Consider the following 20301-nt stretch of genomic DNA (forward strand, 5'->3'; position numbering starts at 1 on the left):
TCTCAACAATTAAGAAAATAGTTTTATTTGATCAGACTCCAGTTAAGCTGGGATCAAGTATCCTCTTCATATTTAGACTTATCTCCTGTTTGTTCCTTGTAGGTTTCACCAGATGGTCAAAAACAACTTACATGTTGTGATACTGCTCGATTCCACTGGAGAGAAGGCATTGTCCTCGCCCATGATTGGCTTGCTGAAGCTGGCCAGCAGCGTGGATGTGTATCACTCCTGGAGTGAGGAGACGCTGATGGAGGTCGCGTCCCACCAGCTGAGGATGGCCATCAGCTGTACTAATCCTGAAGGCCCAAGTGAGTTCAGGATTCAAGTCGTTCAAGAACCACATAGTGTAAGGTCCATGCCAAGGCTTCAGTGATTTGACGCTTGTTGTTTTATGCTGGTCTGTTGCACTGTCCAGCTTTAGTATCACTTCCTATTGATGTATTCCTTAATGATTGCTACCTGTGCCTTTAGTGCTTCCTTCATCTGCTGCTCATTGATTTCTGCCAATTCAAATGCTTTGACTAGGACTAGTTTGGCCCAACACATATTTGTGGTGCCATGGACAAGTTTTTAATTGAGCCAAGCCACGTTAGGGATCAGCTTTTTCTCTGGTCAGCCACACCAATGCAGCCCTGAATTTCATCTTAACGTAAATACTGGCCTCAAATTGGATAACAAAATTCTCAAAACAGGTTCGGAAAAATAGATATTTATTTGTAGCAGATGACACTGACAATAGGTTAATTAATAGGTCAAATATTCCAGTGCTGAATAAATTAAAAGTGATTCACACGGAATCACCACCATTGGGTGATCTTTCCTAAGGATTCTGGGGATGAGGAATTTCACAGTAATTTTTATCACAAGTTTATGACGTGTACAGTTTGTGCGCCATGCATCTTATCTTTTCTCTCCGTTGTTATGCATATGATTGCCAGCTCTTCATCCTCCTCTTCTCTTTCACCTATCCTAGATGACACTAATTGCTCATGTGTATCGGCAATACACTAATTGATGTCCTCTCGAACCCTACACTGTAACACATATCCAACAAATTTCCTTTTTTTTCTGCATCCTCCCTTCATTTGCCTTTTTCCCCTTTTTTGATCTTTTCCCAATTCCCATCTTTCTCTCTATCTCTCTGCTCAAAATCTTGGTTTTCTCTCCTCCCGACATATTTCCATAGTTTCTTACTCTTGTTTCTTTCAATTTTACAATCTAAGCAATATTCACCCCTTCCTGCCATTCCAGGTCACTAAAGCTCTCTTTTTCACTCTTGTTCTATCCTGTCTTGACCAGGGTTCATCCCCGGTCAGTTCCTTCCCTCCTGCCTACACGTGTTCCTTTACAATCTGTCCACCATTGTCTGATTTTTAATTGTCGTCCTCCTGTGCTCAACTTTCTCCCCACCTCAACTGTTTGCTCCCTTTCTCCCCCTGTCCTCAATTCTGCTTCTTGTCTTTACATGTGTTCACATTGTCCCCTTACCCCATACCTAACAACCTTCTTACCACTCTATATTCCTTCTCACCTTCTGTGATTCACCTCACAGTTTTGTTTGGTCTCCATGCATCCGCTGTGTGCCCTTTCTTGATTTAGATCTTTTTCCTTTTGTGTTCCTACGCTGTGGAACTTCCCTCTTTTTTATGTACACCCCTCCGCCTCCTTGCCTTTTTTGAGGTTCCCTTTGTGTTTATTCTAATTGTTTTTGAATATTCCCGAATATTCCCATTTGAGTCCCACTGTTGATGTTTTGGGGTACTACTTCACATGCTCATAGATGCCATTGTGAATCAGCCTCAACCTCATTATTTGGATCATTGGGGCTTTGGCACAACGGGCCCTTTAAATTTACATATCACTAAATCTACACGTGTACATTTACTCCGACACTTTGTAGTGAATTTATTACTTCTGACTATTCACCATTTCATAGTGGAAATTTATTGCAAAGTGGAAATGTGCAGATCTCCACCACCTGAAACAGGTGGTAGAGATATCCTTATGGTAAAGTATAGGAAACATTTAGAAAGTTTATTAAACTTTATATCAAACTTGAAAAAATATGTGCATGTTAAATATTAATGTAAATTAATTTTATATATTTATTTTAAATGTAGACCACAAAAACTGCTACTTCACCATTACCCTGATTTATAATTGAGTATTTCATTTAAATGTATCAAATTAAAATTATTTTTTAAAGATTTATTAAAAAACCCCACCTGAAGTAAAATATTTACAGTTATTTATTGTTTTCAAATTTACAAAAAGCCGTATATGGAATCAATTTAAATGAATGTAATTAATTTATTTAAAAAATACAGTTCTATTTAAATGAAAATGTTTTTAAATGTTAGCATAAAAAATATTTAACAAAGTAATTAATATTAACATTATTTCCCATGGGCTTCTATTTTAAGTTCCCACCTCCGTTATTTCCTATTGGCGGGTGTTGCAGCACCAGTTGCTTGCCATGTGTAGTGCTGGACTTACTCCAGGTTGGAGCTGGAGCACAGTTTCTGTTTTGAGGCCTTTTTGACTGTAATAACTTTAGAAGTGTTGTTTGTAAGCAGCAGTGGGTGGGTGTCTGCACCTCTCTGAACACCTCATTGGCACTCCCTAAACCCCTACTTTCTCCCCGTAAACACTTGCAATTTAGTAGTAAATATTCCGATTTTTCAGCCGCTCCACCTCTGCTTCACACATTTACTCCTAAGTAGTAAACTTATATATATGAGGATCTCCCAATAGAAAAGATAGGAGAGGTGGAGATTTCCACTCATAGGTTTGTGAATGCATTTTGTTGTAAGTAAGCATTAGTACTGTAGTACTACATGTACTTTACGTACTACAAACTGCAGTTTGTGAATCAGGTCCTATATTTCTTGCTGCTCTAGAAGCTAACCTCTGGCATTCTAACTGGATCATTGCTGAGCAGCAAGTGGCTCTGCCACACTCCATTTGAGACCACAGTCTTTCCTTATCAGCTCTGAGACTTGTCGTTCTACTAGGCCAGGGCTGTTTCAAAGAGCGCCAGTTCTTGTTAAAGAGGCCGACCTCCACCTCCGTGTGCACATAGTACAACACTGTCATGTACTGTGTTGGCTCTGGAGAAGGATGATAATAATTGTAGGGTCTTCGTGCCTGTGATAACATTATTGAGTCCAGTTAGAGTAAAAGTATCTTTTGTGCTAGAGAGGTAGGCTGCCAGGTTGGTGGTGGACAGTCTGCTGCCTTATAAGATCCACATCTGACAGGGATCTCTCTCCCTGTATGTGGGGGTCATTTGTAGTATTTCCTGTTTGCGACAGCCAGGCATTTACCTTACATAAACAGGTCCTTTTGACATACATTGACTGATGGACTTATGGTGCACCAGCTGGCAGGCAAAACTTTCAGATGGAGTAAGCAGCTGAGGTTCTGCTGCTGTAACTTGTCGCTTCTCCCATCTCTAAATGAGGCAGGGGAGCTTTGAGTTTGTTGCGGTGGCAGTCCTACTGATTAAATGCAGGGCTCCCGGTCCATCTCTGTGGTCACCAGGGCAGTGCCAGGGACTCCAAAAGGGTAAACCAGGAGTAGCAGTTTCACTGGGTCCTCCTACCAGTGCAGACTGAGGTATGCATGAATCATCTCCTTTCTCTTCAGCAGCCTTGGTAGAGAGGGGTGACTGACCCCTGTTTTGTCAAGTTCCAGTGAGTGTCACACTGTTGAGACGTTCTTGGCAGCAGTGAGGATCATGTGGGATACACAGATTAAAGGTAAGTTGTATATGGCACCAGTTCTACCAACATGTAGTAAAATAGAGATTTCAGAGCCTTGCCAATTAGTCTTGACTCCCTTTCTACAACCCTCCAATGCCTGGGAAGCACTGCTGAACAAGGTGCTACTAACATCCTATCATGTCGATGATTTAGGCAGTATGCTGCATTGGACGTATAACCTCATGTCTTCCCGATGCTTGTTTCCAGGATCTGCACTGATGATGGAAGTTCAGAGCCTTCTGCCATGCATCTGTCGACTGCTCACCCAAATCCACCTGTTGGCTGTGAACTACGCAGGGCACCTGAGCCCACGCCTGCCTCTCATCACACCCAAGACCTTCCTGGATTTTATTGACATCTTCCTTATTCTGATGACCCAATTACAGGAAGCGAATATAGCTCATCTGAACAGGTATGGAGACATAGAGTGAGGACCATGTACATCTCAAAGGTCGTGTAGTCCTCTGACATTAATTACTGTTGCTAAAGCGTATGTTGTTTACTGGGCAGCTGCCAGAGCAGAAGGACAGAGCCTGTAAAGGCCATGTTGCCGTGCACTGCTCTTGTGCAGACCAGGAGTCTGTTGCAGTGAACCTGCCGTCACCCATGAATTATGTTTGTGCAATCTGTAAGCCCCTAATTCTAATTAATCAGTTTGGTGGCTGAAAATTTTCATGATTGAGGCATCCAGTTAATGACCTAGACAGCTCAGTGAGATGTTGCGATGCAACCATGCCCACAGATGGTAAGTATCGCTCATTGTGGGCTAACAGCCAAATACTGAAGGAGAAGAAGCAGGGCCGATTAGACATGTGGAAAGGGGCAGCGATATGTGAGGCCACTGAGCAAATGTAAGGCTTAGGTGGTGAGCGGGCCTAGAGTTGAGTTGAGGTGCTGTCCTAACCCTAAAATTCAAAGTACAAGCCATTGAAAGACCTATTTTGTAAGTCACACAACAGATGACTTGTAGAAATATACCAAGAGGATTTCAATTGACAAATAACTCATTGTTTTTAACCCTGTGTTCCCTTTTGACCAAGAACCACAGGCACATATACTCTCTCATTGAAGTAGCCAAAATCCTATCCAGTAGCTCCCCTCCAGATAGAGCACTCCTGGGGATTTTATCCTATGAAGGTTGGAATCTTCAGCACAGTGTGCATCTATGTGTAGACCATGTGGGATACATGAGGGTTGGGTTCATTACAAATTTCTTGTATCGTACAACTCCCCCGAACCAACGGCCTGGGGTAGTGTTTGCCAAAACACTGAAAAGAATGATGGAAGCTTTAGAGCAGCCCTGGAGAAAGAAGCAGGACACCCTCCTGCAAAGTTTGTTTTTCATCAATGAGCATGCGCTATAAAAGGGAGTTTTTTTTCGAACATTTAAGGTTTTGTTTGTTTGCTCTGTTTGTTGTCCCCACAATTCAGTGAAGGAATTCTGAGAGACATCTTGTGAGTTAACATTCATGATTTGGGGCTTCACCTATCAGCCCTCAGGAAGAAGATAATGCAGCTGACAAACCAGAAGGGTTGAAGTGGAACCAAACCTGATGCCCTTAATCATGACTGATGTGATCTTCATACTGTTGAACAGACAGACTATTGAACACTACTTTCATGACCAATGTGCTTATCTGTTCCATTTAACCCCGATATGACTAGAGTTTGCACTCATGAGATAGACACTTGGGATAGCATCCCTGCAAAGCGCAGGCTCCTACGGCTTCAACACTGGCAAAAGGACCCTTTGACCATGCTGCTACGTGTTAGACATCTGATTAGCCGCACAAGTGGCAGGCAGAAAGAGAGGGAGCTGCAGAAGGAACATACTTAGAAAACCAAAAGGCCTTTGTCTCCAGCCATCAATGATTGCTCGGAAAATAAGTGATATCTTTCAAATATGAAACACTCATTGATAATATGCCTGACAACCTCAAGGCCCTTTGGCAGTGGTTGGGGAGAGATCTGGGAAGGCTCCACGATATTGACTGCGAAGCAGCCCTGATGCACACCTGGAAGTGGCCATTAGGGCAAGGTTATGCCTGATCCCGTTCAAGAAACTGCATAAGGCATTCTTTGATATCGTCAGAACTGAACAAACATGGGGTAGGCCTGACTCCTGTGTGTTGGAAATGTAGCTCTATGGAGGGCTCTTTTTATGTTACGCTGTGGGAGTGTCCCAAGTTTCAGGAATATTGGACAACGATCTTGAATGAACTGAATGCTGTTGTTGAGTTTGAGGTAACCCTCAACCCTTCATTGGTGCTTTTGTATGTCCCAAGTGATACTTACCTACCACGCTGGCAGCTTTTATTTTGTCAGTTCAGTCTGGTCATGGCAAAAGGGACCTAACGCAATTCTGGCTTTCTCCAAAATCATGTCCCCCAAGTAAACCATTTTTAATTGGGTTGGACAGGTGCATGATGCTAAAAAAGTAGTGTATATCAGCAGGGATTGTCCCAAGAAATTCAAACAGGTGCAGGGATGATTGCAACACTCCATGGTTTGGGGATGGCAGAGGGTGTTGCTTCCTCTATAATGACAGACTCCTTGACAAGTCCACCATTGATAGAGGTGAACGGGAGGGTCTAGTGAACAGTGGGACAGAAGGGACCATTGCTACCAGTCTAGGTGATGGATTCTGTGAAAGGTTGCCTGGTAGGTGATTCCGACTGTATGGTTCTGAATTAGGCTTATTGCATAAGACTGCCTAATATTAATTATTGATACGACATGTAATGTGCTCATTGTTTGAGATGTTCATTTGCTCTTGCTTTTTTTGAACAATTATGCGGAGAAGGAGGATGGTGACAATGGTGTCACCTATGGTGCTGACAATGCTTAAGTTGATGAGGACTCAGACAAGGCAGCCCTCTACCCTGGTCATAACGTAAAGTTCACTGAAACTAGTGCCATCAAAGGAAAATCCTTTGCCGATGACAGATCTGTCAATGCCCACAGTACCTACATCTACAATGCAGTCATCGATGGCAAGCTGTACCTTCAAGATGGCGCATTTACATCCATTGATGAGCCCACCATTGACGATGGATGTTCTACAACTACCTACAGCTTTTCCAGTGGCAGCACACTTAGCAGTCCTTTCTTTGGTGTCATCAGCTTCTGAGATTTCTCTTCGCTTATATGCTACACCTTTACAATCCTTGATAGTCTCACCAGGGCCACTGCAATTCCAAGGTGGATCTTAAATTATTCATCCGTGGGACAGGAGGTGGACGACAGGGATGAAAAATCACTTCTGGCCCAAAGAGATACTTTGTTTAGTGAGGATGAAGATCACACAGAGGGTCAAGGCACCACAAGAACAGCTGCCTTTGATGCCCAATATGTAGATACTCAGGATGAAGAAGCAGAGGAGGAAAGGATAGATCTACCTAAGCGTAACTCCAAGTTGACACACCTGCTGTAAGACCTCATCGGATTCAAGATGATCGGAGGGTTCACCCTTGATGCCTCTAGCGCAAGTGCCGCTTCATTTGCTAACTGCTTTGGAGAGCAAGAGCATGCGTCAAGATATTTATCAGCGATTGCCGCCAGGAGCCCCAGCAAAGCAGTACTGTAACCCAATATCGACCCCACTCCACCGCCTCCTATTATCCACCCTAACATTGCAGGAGAAACATGTTCCTCGTGACCATCTACCGAGGTCAGTGGCATCAATTCAATAGATCTCTTCCTGTGATCGGTGCCAGCTGAGAGTGACCGCGTTAAACCAGGCTCTGAGGATGATGATCATCAGGAGGAAGGCTTGATTCAAGATGATGATGCCCTTGAAAGGTCTCCAGTTTCCAATTAAGGTGCTGGTAAAGTGAATGCGTCTGCAGGCAGCTGTACTATTGCACCAGACGAAGGCTCCAAGGGGAACAAGTCCAGAGCTGATGCAGAGAGATTCTCTGCTGGATAAGATGGGCATATGCCATGTGTTTGGGGGGAATGCCTCACATCGATTCTGGCTGCCTCTCTCGACTGTAGAATTATCTTGCTTCCTTTTTAACTGCAAGACGAATCTGTTTTTTTTTATTTTGCTTTATTATCAGTGCATAACAAAATCTAAATGTACAGAACTTTGCAGTGCATAGTTGTGCGTACACGACAAAGACATAGTGTACCATGATCAATTCAAAGATTGAGCTCTCTCCCACCCAGGAGCGTTAAACTCTACCTCATCAGTCCTGCTCCATGGCCCAGGATATCCAGCATGCTTATGGCTGATCACCGCTGAGCCCTCTCCTGCGGGCAAATACAGAAAGCATCATGTCTGCTAGTGCTTCATGCTGCTGCCCTAGCATTCATTCCGCCATCCAAGTGTGCCAGGTATCCCTCCACCTCTTCCTGCTCTGTAACAGGCAGAAGATAGCCCTTCAGGGGCCATCTAATGTCTCTTAGACAAGCCGTTGGTGGTAAAAGTTCAGCATATAACTCGGTTAGTTTATTGCTCATACCAACGTGTCCATCCAATGTTTATATTTAGAGGACACCCTTTGCCCCAGCATCAGGCGATCTGCTGCTTCGCAAGAAGTAAGGCCAAACCAGTGTAGAGTCTCCCACACCCAAGGCCATCCTTGAAAGAGGCGCAATGAACTCTCTCCAATAGGACTGAATGTCATTGCAGGTTGAGGCTAGATGTAAAATGTCTGCACTTTTCTGATGGCATTCTCACATCTAGAATCTTATTGCAGGCCATATTTATGTAGTGATTTTGGCATGTATTATGCGAATGTATAACGTTACATCGCATACATTCACTACGCATGGCTTTACAACCCGGTCGTTACCTCGACCCCGTTGTTACTATGTGTGCCATTACATCGCAAGTCGTTTCAACGACTTGCTGTAGGGGGCTCGCTGGTTTTAGCAATAATATTAATTACTATTCCTACTCCAGTTTGCGCAACAGCAGGGAAGGTGTTGGATTTAAAATACAACACATTTCCTGGTGTTGCACGCCCCCTACAGCAAATCGTTGATATGACTTGCGATGTAATGGCACGTGTGGTAACAACGTGGTCTTTGTAACAACCGCTTTGTAAAATTACTGCGTTGTGTTTACAGCATTGTAAACGCTGTTTCCCGTATTATGCTCTATGCAAATATTCATTATGAATTATGCACAATCTACTGCTGGGGAAAATCCTGGCAGTTAGTTTACAACAGAAATTCCCAAAAGATTTCCAGGACAGGGAGCCCCATTTCTAGCAGAAAGGGCAGTACACTGGTTCTCGTTCAAAGCCACATTATGCAGTACAGAGATTAACTGAGTGGTAGATGTTGCGTCATCAGCTTTTCCAGTGTGGAGCTAGTCACAGGCTCTCTCGGGAAGGAGTTGATGGGCCCACAGCCCATCTCAAGTGATGGTATAGTAACAAATCTAAGGGTGTACATGGAGTATTCCCAGTGAAACGTGCAAGGGTGATGAATTGCGAATTGTCAAACAATTTCCCCCAGGTACTAAGGTCCTGATGCTGCAATTTGGAAATTGCTTTCGGCTCCTGTGGGAGTGGTAATAATGGTTGCCCGATTAGAGACAGCTTGGGTGAATAGTGCATTTCTTTACAAATCCGTTTACCGTTTGGCTCTGGAGGTGCAGTCCACTGTGGACATTGTAAGCGAAAAACAAGGAGTTGACACACTGATTCTTGTGTGCAATGGGTCAGGAAAAGTCTATCTGCCTCCCTATCTAGAGTTGGCAGATACAGTAATGGGCCGAATGTACTTGAGCGCACAAGTAGTATAGCTCCAGAACTTGTGCCTCATAGCACCTTATATGGAAAGGTTCAAGGAGAAATCTCATAGGGGTGCGAGAGCAATCACCATTCTTGACCATGTATGGGATGAAGGTTTAATAATGCTAAAAAATACAGCACAGCTTTAGTTTATCTCTGGTATGTGTATTTAACCTGGTCATGGCCGATTCAGATGTTTCACCTGCTGCTTAGTGCAGATCAAGAAATCAATTGATGCTTTGCACAGCCCCTCCACTTCAATCTAAAACTTCCATTTTGTTCTCAAGTTATGATCATCCCCTTGTAACTCTTAGAAAGCTTTGAGTTTCCTCTTCGTGTTAATCTATATCTGTGATTCAAGCAATGAAATACCGACAACGGTGGCACTAGGTGGCGCACGACCAAGATGGCCGCACGCCTGTGAGGCTCTTGCTGCTTTGGGGCATCATCCTGCAAATATCCGCCTTTCACGCACTCAATTGCCGTTGAAAATGCCTGCCGACTGTGCATTAACTTGCCCTGCAGCTCCAGTTTGTGGTTCGCCGACTGCAGACGCTGTGGGACGCTACTGTATTGCACACGGGGGCGAGTAGGATGCGGGGCGCCACTGGAGGCAGACCCGGACACTGGTGCTAGGAGAGACCTGGGGATCCCACGTGGTGCCTGTGCCCCGGCCGATACCCACACTCATCAGTGCCTGTCTGGCCGCGGCGGACCCAGGCGTGCAGACTCCCGCTAGCATCCACGCATATCGAAACCAGCTGCGCTAAGGAAAATATCCTGCAAAAACAAAACAAAAAGAAAACAAACCTGTGCTGCGGTGCCGCTTCTGCGTCCGCACCATTCCTACGGGACGCGGGGGAATCTCTGGCCCTGCATGGACCCATATGCCCTGTGTTTTGAGCGGGGATCCGCTCACCCCCCGGATGCACAATTTTTGCTGGTGCCTTCGCCTGCCATCTAACCAGGTAACTTTCATCTGGTGCCCACCGCGCGGGTCCGGAGGCGCGTTGTGGTACATTGGCACTGGGCCTGCGCTCTGAAGATCCTGCCACCCTTGGGGAGCAGCCGCCCTGTCACTTACTATTCACCACTCCCTCCCAGGCGCAGAGCTGGATGCGGAGAGAGGGGATCTTTGCAACTGGCGTTTGGCACGGAGTACTGGCTGGCTCGCAGCGCCCCGCCATTACGCAGGATGCTCTCGGCTTCTGACTGCCTGAACCCACTCTTGCACACTCTGTTTGGTTTGGAAGTGAGGTATTCACTTCTGCGAACGTCCGCAGACTGCACCTTCACTGACGTCTCTCCTGCCACGCAGATACGCAGATACTAGCTCTCAATACACCGCGGCGCGCATTGCCGCCAATGATCCACTCCCATTGTGCCACATAGCGCTCCTCTACACACCCGCGCTACTGATGTGTGTGGCTCCGCTGCCACCAGTACAGTTCGCCGTCCGGGGAACAGTAGAGTGCAACACACCTCCACGTCTCTCCAAGCTTCATTTCAATGAACTCTTCGCTCCCTTGGAAAGAGCGACAACTGCTGCTATCACTTCCCAGCGGAGAGCCAGAACTGAATTTACTTGCTGTTATTCAGGACAGTGCACTGACCACTAGGTTCCTTGGCATCCTCTCCTCCGACCTATTATCACCAACATACGTTACGTCTCCCTTCTTCTTGTTGCTGCATCGACGACGGAAACCACTTTCGCCACAATGGGAAAAACAGAAGGCCGGCAATCTAAACTCCCCTTTGAATCAAAAAAAGCTAACACAAGGTGCAGTGCGGTGGAACCAGATCAGCCCAGCGAAGAAAAATTGCAAATGCCACTGTCCACTAAAGATGAAGATGTCAAAAGTCTGCTTCTGGCCATGAAACAAAGTCTCGCCTACTTTTCATGTAAGATGGACTCCATGAATAGCCACATGGATTTTATAGTCCAAAAGATAGACAAACACAAAGGACAGCTTAAAGAGGCGGAGAGGCGGATCTCGGACAATGAAGATGCTACGACACAAGTTCAACAACAAGTGGCATAAATTCTTAAAATCATTGCCGCTAAGAATGAAGATCTCGATGTGCGCAGCGGCCGAAATAACATCCGTGTCATTGGGATTCCTGAGAGCATCAATACTGGGAGAATGGAGGAAATCATCGAATGCCTGCTACGGGACACCTTTGGTGCTGAGGTCTTCTCCCCTCAACAAATAGTGGAGAGGGTGCATTGATCATTGGGCCCGAAGCCTCCCCCAGGCAGCACTCCACGACCGATTGTGGCCCGCCTTCTTAACTATTGAGATCGTGATACAGCGTTAAGGATGGCTAGAGAAAAGAGGACACTCCATTACGAAGGCAACGCCTTCACCATTTATCCGGACTTCACGGCCGCAGTTCAGGAGGCGAGACGTAAATTTATACAGACCAAACAAAAGCTACGGGAGGCGCAAATAGAATACGCACTTATGTACCCGTCACGCCTGCAGATTACATACCAGAGTAAGCAGCACTTCTTCACCAACCCACAACAAGTGGATGACTTTCTAAAAAGCATCAGGAAACATTCACCTCACTGAGACTCCGCGGAGCACCGGTCTGGATTCTCATCCCTCTCAGCGATCTGAATCTAATGGCCGTGAACCTTAGCGCTCGAGACAATTCTTCATAAATCTGTCTCCCTACAGGCTCCTCCTCTCTTCCTTTGTGGGTCTTAGTGGCGACAAAACGATGTGGACGGCTTCCAGTGAGTGGAACACTTTACGTCTCACAGCTGCCCTGCTGAATGAGACGATGCTGATGGACAGATAAGTGATTAATGCAGAAAACATGCACCTCTTTTTTGGTTGTCAGACACGTTATATATGATATGTTAATAAGTTGGACAATGCCAAGCACCCTCCTCCCCCCTTGCTTGATCCCTCAGCTTCTGGGGAGTTGTCGTAGCAGCCCGGGGAGAAGGGAGAACTTGTTGCCCACTGGCGACCCCCAAGCGGGTATCCCCCCTACCAGCCTGCTTTGGAGTCTTTCATTTAGACTATGATGTTAAGGGTTAGTCGGGATAAGGGCGGGCAACAGGATGTCAGCACGATTGGGGTGCTGTTGTGGGTGGGGGTGGGAGGGTTAAAGTTAATCTACGTTTACACCACTGTTATTTTCCAGCAGGTAGACATACAAGCGCACAGCTTGAAACACACACGTAGTTATGAGACCGGAACACATAAAGATAGACACAGCCTGCTCTTTGATGAATACGCACACTGAAGGGCTAAATTGGGAAGCCCCCCGAAACGTAGGCAGATACTCGCATACCTCGATCGACATCAAATTCACATTGCCATGCTGCAAGAGACACGCTTTGACTCACATCGCGCTCACAGGTTCGCTTGTAGATGAGCTGCAGTGCTTGCCTTCTCATCCTACTCTACCAATTCCAGGGGCACGGTGATTTTTATCAAAAAGAACATCCCTTTCATTATAGGTGGGTCGTATCATTATTCCATAGGCAGGCGTTGCATGGTTTGGGGAATAATGGGCACACAGTCTGTCACACTAGTGTGCAGTTACAGACCGAATGTGGACGATCCAGATTATTTCGCCACGCTTTGGGGGCAAATTCTGAAGGTGGGCTCGACGCATGTCATTTGGGGGGGAGAGATTTCAACACTACACTATGCCCCACCGCTGACAGATCTAACCCGCTTCCTCATCACTACACCAAAACACAGAGTTTGTTGGCAAGCTTGTTCCCCGCTCACGTTCTCACGGATGCATGGAGACATGTTTATCCTGACGGGAGAGAAGGCACACACTATACAGCAGCACACTCCGCATGGGCCCGTTTAGATTATTGGACTGTTTCCCGTGGAGTTACTCCATGGAAACACACCGTTAAACATTTAGCCAGAACCTATTCTGACCATGCACCAGTGCTTATGACGATCTAACCTCCCAATTCGATAACCACTCCCAGAAGCTGGAAACTTGTGCCAGAAGCTCTGTTAGATACAGCATTCAGTGTTTAATTTGGCGAAGAAATAACAAACTTTTTTCAGAGAAATTCAGGTTCTGTTACGCATATAAGCACAGTTTGGGAAGCCTTCAAAGTGACGATAAGGGGCCCTGCATGGCTAAGAGCTTTGGAGTATTGAGAGACATCCGACGCAGACTGCGGAGACTTGAGGGAGATCTGAAACACTTAGAAGGTGGCCTGTGGCAGGGCAACTCCGAGTCACAGCAGGCAACTTTAGAGAAAAAACTCTCGAAATATACTGACACTGCTGAGCGCGAAGCTAGATTTCGGGGTAAATACTTTACAGCGCGTAGGTATGGGGAGAGTGAGAGGCCAGGCAGAGCTTTGGCAATGGAAATTAGTCAGCCCCGCTTCTCCAACTACATTTTAGAAATTGAAGATACTGATGGTGTTCGCCACAGAGACAGTCTGGAAATTCTTAATGTCTTCACAAAGTTCTATGCAGAATTATATAGCACTCGTAGACTCGAGCCTCCTGACTTCTCCACCTACCTGAAAGACATAGCTGTTGGCTGATTGGGGAACGCCCAGAGAGAGTTCCTAGCAGCACCGCTTGAGACTGATGAGATAAGGGCTGCATTTATGCAGATGAAATAGGGGAAAGCTCCGGGCCCTGATGGTCTTCCCATCGACTTCTATAAAACCTACATTGATCAACTGCTCCCAGTGCTAAAACAAGTCTACAAAGAAGCCCAGGAACTGGAGATCCTTCCCGGCTCAATGAGAGAGGCTCTTATTACCTCTCTCCTGAAACCTGGGAAACCTGCAAACTTCTGTGACTCATATCGTCCCCTTTCCCTGATTAATAACAACGCAAAAATCTTCGCGAAAATACTTGCTAACAAATTCAGTCTCCTGATGGAGAAATTAGTCCTTCCAGATCAGGCTGGTTTTATTCCAGGAAGGGCGACTTCATATAATCTCTGCACCCTTTTTTCCATCCTGCAACACGTAGAGCCGCAGCTGGCATTGGTGGAGGTCTTCTTAGACGCCACCAAGGCTTTTGATTCAGTGGAATGGGACTATCTATTAATCATTCTTCAAAATATGGGGCTCCCGAAAGGTTTCCTGGCATGGACACGTCTCCTATACACTGTGCCGGTAGCCTAGGTTCTCATTAATGGGCATACCTCCCCCTCATTTCCATCACCCGGGTCACCCAGCAGGGTTGCCTGCTATCCCCACTTCTCTTCGCGCTAGCAGTAGAGCCCCTCGAGGCCAGAATTAGGCAACACCATCAGGAAAGGGCTTTACGCTGCTTTCTCCGCCCAATACTCATTTTCCTCTATGCTTATGATGTTACCCTTTATGTCAGAGAACCATTCCACAACCTTAATCCACTGCTTCGAGAATTTGTGTGATTCGGGGGTCTCTCCAGCATCACTATTAATTGGGCGAAGTCACAGATTTTTCCCCTCACTAACTCAGTGACAGAGTTCATCCCTGATTTTCCCATAGAATGGTACACTTCAGAAGTGAAATACCTAGGTATCCACATCACAGCCGACTGCGAAGAACTGATGCGGCTCAATTATGGCAGAGCTATGGATAATATAATTAGTAGTATAACAAGATGGCTTGCTCTCCCACTTTCCATAGCAGGGCGTACCTCTCTTATAAAAATTGTTATCCTCCCCAAACTGCTATACCTTTTTCTCAATATTCCGTATAACCTGGGCAGGTATTTTTTCTCCACACTTCGCTCGGAGCTGATGCGGCTGACATGGGGCGGAATAAGCCTAGGTTACAAAGGGAAACACTTACTAGACCCTACTCCCAGGGAGGATTGGACATTCCAAATTTTGAATTATATTACCTTTGTGCTCAGGCTCATTATGCCCACTATTGGTTCCATCCCCCAAGATACACACCTCACATGGCCACCGAGCATTGGCTGGCGGATCCTATACCATTGGAGGGTGTCATACCGACCACAACTACCCCCCGGGCGGCTAACCCAACATCGGTTGACTGCACGGTGAAAGCATGGCAGCACGTTGCTGGACGTCTCCAAGCCCTTATGCTCTACTCCCCTCTACTCCATCACCCCAAAACGCCGGTATTACAGGAAGGCGTTTTTAAAAAGACTAAAGTGGAATACAACATCACAAGCTGGGGAGACCTTTATTTAAATGGGAGATTTCGCACACTCCAACAACTCTTCTCAAAGCAGCCGCCCTCCCCATGGACACTTTCCTTTATGCCAGGCTGCAACAAGGCATCAAGGAGTTCACCCCTTCATATCCACTGGAGCCTCAGGAGGTCACCCCATTACGCGCAATACTACGCACTGAGACAGCCTCATACTACGTTTCTAAACTGTTTCACAGTTTATACATATATCCAGCCTGAAGCCCTTGTGCTGCTAGAGACAAATGGGCGGCTGAACTAGAACAGGACACCACTGATCGGCAATGGACATATTGCTGAACTCAAACAGAGCAGGTCTCTTCTAGTAGCCGCTGGCGCATCACTCATTATAAATTTCTGCACCGCTCATATTACACTCCAATCAAAATGTGTAGATATAAATTGCGCGATAATGATAAATGTGATAGGTGCGGTGCTCGGGCGGCAGATTTCTTGCATTTGGCCTGGGAATGTCACGCTGTCCACGCTTACTGGCGACAAGTGAGTACAGCGCTGGAACAGACGACTTCTTTCAAGCTCCAGCTATCCCCCATGCTTGCCCTTGTAGGCTACACAGCAGACTTAGTCGTAACACAACGCAAATGCATCTCCTTCGGGCTCCTCTTGGCTAAGAGGAGGATAGCATGCAGATGGGGGCGTGGCAGGGCATATGCTGTTCCGGCAGGATCAAACATGCACCTATGCTGAACTCCTTCCCCTCACTTTGCGTCCTCATGATCTTTGGGCTCTCCTATTAGCGTATCTCCTGGAACATCAGACTGAAGCTATCCACAGTACACACCATACCTGCGGTTGAACATACCACTTGCTCCCAGCCCCCTCCCTCTGTAACACACACACTCTTCAGCAATATCATGTATCAAACCTACTTCCATGGAGCTTTGGAAAGCACCTATGAATTTGCTGTATATGATTAATGTGTGTATAATGCCTACTATGGTTTGTATAGTCCCGGACAATGCCATGTATCTCTATGCTATTTCAATTCAAATGCCATGTATGGCTCTACCCTTTTTACAAGTTATGTACTGCTAGTTTTATGTTCCGTAAGATTTAAATAAATAATTTTTGTTTTAAAAAGGAAATACCGACAGCCTTTCGGCTTCTATCAGCAATAGATTATAACTTGAGGACACAATTCGCTGCTTAGGTAGGGTCCAAACCATTGGATGCCGCCATCAGTACATACAAAGCTAGACTTGTTGCGATTGCTGTTTACGGAGCAGGCGACTGGAGATGTATTGATCTCTCGCAAATACAAATTAGATTCCTCCGCAGACCATTGCCTCTTCCTAACTCTGTCTCATCGATCCTAGTTCGTGAAGAATGAGGTCTTCAACACATGGGGACACACTGAGGCTGGCACTCACACTGCCATGGCTACCAGTCTGGTCTAGGCCAGAAGCAGCCCTGACACAAACTGTAATCACCGACTGTCTGAAACAGGCAAGAGCTGACAACATCAAATGGACCACACATATCAGGGAAAGCCTCCGAGCAATCCATAGGAGGGATCCGTTTGACAATCTGTCGACAACTAATCGGTCAGACAAAGCCATGGTTAAAGGTGAACTATTCGAATGTACAGACAAGAGATGGGAGGTTGACTCATTCAAGCAGTACCTCCCATTGAGTACCACACCAGTCACTGAACCATACTTGCGTAAGACTCCACGCGCACAAAGGTTCGCTTTGGAATGCCTCTTTTTCTGGTGTCATACCCCACCAATGCATATACCAGTAGAGATGTGCTCCCTTGCCCTTGCCATTCAAAAGCCCAACGATCCCAAATCCATTTGTGTTTTTTCTGTGAGTTCTATGCAGAGCAGCGCATGCGCATACTAAGACCATTATTGCGAAATCCAGACCCACGGAAATGCAAGAGGCATAAGGTACCTCCAGCTCCTTTCGACTGATGAGCTGTCACACTCTCCACAGATTCATGGCCTCGGTGATTAAACATAGACAAGTTATAGGAAAGTGACTTTACATACACCCTGAGCAGTGGAGGCAATATCCACCAGGATCCGTATAGTACTATGGTTTATGTGCAGTGCATACTAATGTGAAGGAGGACATGAATGGCATTATCTGTTTTCATTGCACTGAGCCACTTTAATCTTTTTATGAAGACATACTGTATTCCTGTTGATGTTTTACATCTGGATCACTCGGTTGTTATAATTTTAATGTTTGTAATTTTTATTTGTGCTTTTATCACTTGTCTCAAACCGAATAAAGTGCTTTGAACAAAACTTGAGGACAAAACAGGAGATTTCGATTGAAATGGATTTTGCTAATAAAATATAGTAGTGATTAGCAGAATGAATGCTGTGCACTGCGTATTTGGAGCTGTTTTTGTGCCTTGAAAAGGGAGGTGTCTGCAAAATACTTCATACGAGTTGTTTGGGTGCGAAGATGTTCTTATGGCAATTTGAGAAGAACAAGCATTGTAAAGATACATTGTTCAAGATGTTTTTTCTGTGTTCTATAAGAAATGGATGGACTATGATTTAAAATACATTATTGGATATTCATGAAAAAAATTGTTGGCATCTCATCACCTCAAATTACTTCTAATTTCCCTGATCAATACATACACACATACATACATACATACATACATACATACATACATACATACATACACACATACATACACACATACATACATACATACACACATACACACACATACATACATACATACATACACACATACACACATACACACATACATACACACATACATACACACATACACACATACATACATACATACATACACACATACATACACACATACATACATACATACACACATACACACACATACATACACACATACACACATACACACATACATACATACATACATACATACATACATACATACATACATACATACATACATACATTCATACATATACACTAGCTCATGCCTTCATGAATACCCCACTTTCTGGAAATGTCAGGCTCATTCAGCAGGTAGTATGGCAGCCACAGCTGCTTTTTTTGCTGATGTCTCACTTAAGGAAATCTCTTTGCTCTTCTTTGTTTGTTTTTAGTTTTGCCATGTTTTCACTCGTTCTTTCTTGTTCCTCCATTCTTTGGCCTTTTTCCTGATCCTTCCTTCCCTCTGTCTCCCCGCGTGCTCCTTACCTCATTTCCTGCCTCTCCCACGCTCCCCCCCAGCCCCAACCACTGACCGCCCCCTTCATGTCCCAGGACTTTCCTAATGATGAACACGGTGTGGACCAGCCATTAAGCAGGTGCCTACTAGCCCCCTCTGGGCTAATGTGTGCCGGGAGCTCTGAGTAGGCTAGGCCCTTTCGGTTCCTGCTCCTCTCTCTCTCCCTCTTTCTTCCCCTTCAGTTTTGTTCTTTTGTTTTGGGACTGGTACTTGTCTGAGCTCTACTGCTTTCCTTGTTTTATCTTGCTCTCCTTTCTCTTTGCCTCTTACCTGTTTCATCTTGCTCACTTCTGCGTGTCTCTCTTTGCCACTCTCGTTCATTTCTGCTTACGACTCTTTGACATTCTTGCTTCTTTCTACTTGTCACTCGCGCTCTTTTCTGCCTGTTTTCTCTTTCACTCGTGCACATTTCCGCTTGTTCTTTTTTTGTTTTTTCTCACTTTTCTGCTTGTTTCTGTTTCTTCTACTTTGCACTTGTCGCTTGTTTCTAGTTTTGCAACTTTTCTCCTAGCTCACTCCTTCTTGTCCCTTTATTGGCCTCCCCCTCCCTATTTTCCCCTATTTGCCTCCATGCCCAATCCTTACATTTGTTTTCCACCTCTCTCACTTCCTTCCTCCTATGCCTGCTCCCAGCCAGCCCACAGCAGGCACAGCACCCCGCCCATGCCCAGTGAAGAAATCCTGTTGCTCCCAACACTGGCTGCTGCTTGCCCCACTGCTGCATAACGCACCACCAAAGGAACGTCCTCCTGTACCCACCTGTAAGTTCTCATGCTCTCCCGAACACCCACTGCTCCCCACCTCCGCACTGACAGCTCCCAACACCTGACTCTCCACACTCACACTCGCCAGCCACACATCACCCCACACTCTCATGCATGCTCCTCAACACCTGCTCTCACCAAACACCCAAGGAGATTTTGAACCTGCTGCACGAACAAGCACCAGACTGGTTATTCCTCACGGAGACCTAGCTGAACCCCACATTGGCCCCGGACATTGCCACAGCCATTCACCCGGCTACAAGAACACCAGGCAAGACAGACAACACAAGCCCGGGTGCAACATCATCAGCTGCACCATCTTTTCGATTACTATACCAAGCAACATAGAGCACCTGTGCTTCAGAATTCACATCACAGTCAACTTCACCCTGAGCGGCACCCTCAACTACAGACCACCTGGACTATGCACCACGATGCCGACACCATTGTGAATCTTTGTGTGACACCTCAACTTCGATTCAACCTCCTTCATCCTCTGTGGAGATCTTACTTCCATCTGTCAAAAAAAGGGAGCCAAAAAGGATCCTGATAAAGCCTACCTAGAAAAATATATGTATGAGTGCTCTATGAATTAATAGAGTACTACACTAGAAAAAACACTTATTTTTCTAGAGTCCCCTCACTCACCTAG

The 20301-nt window shown here is 45.6% G+C and overlaps 1 protein-coding gene across 1 annotated transcript in view; it reads left to right on the plus strand.

Moving 5' to 3' along the window:
* DNHD1 (dynein heavy chain domain 1) overlaps window positions 1-20301 on the plus strand; it is an 856151-nt gene that overhangs the window by 453561 nt on the left and 382289 nt on the right. Inside the window, exons 27-28 of the mRNA XM_085623548.1 lie at window positions 103-308; window positions 3972-4176. Coding sequence (XP_085479674.1) covers window positions 103-308; window positions 3972-4176 — 411 coding nt within the window. The remainder of the gene's footprint in view (window positions 1-102; window positions 309-3971; window positions 4177-20301) is intronic.

The sequence above is a fragment of the Triturus cristatus genome, chromosome 8 (assembly GCF_964204655.1).
Source record: "Triturus cristatus chromosome 8, aTriCri1.1, whole genome shotgun sequence".
Classification (NCBI taxonomy): domain Eukaryota; kingdom Metazoa; phylum Chordata; class Amphibia; order Caudata; family Salamandridae; genus Triturus; species Triturus cristatus.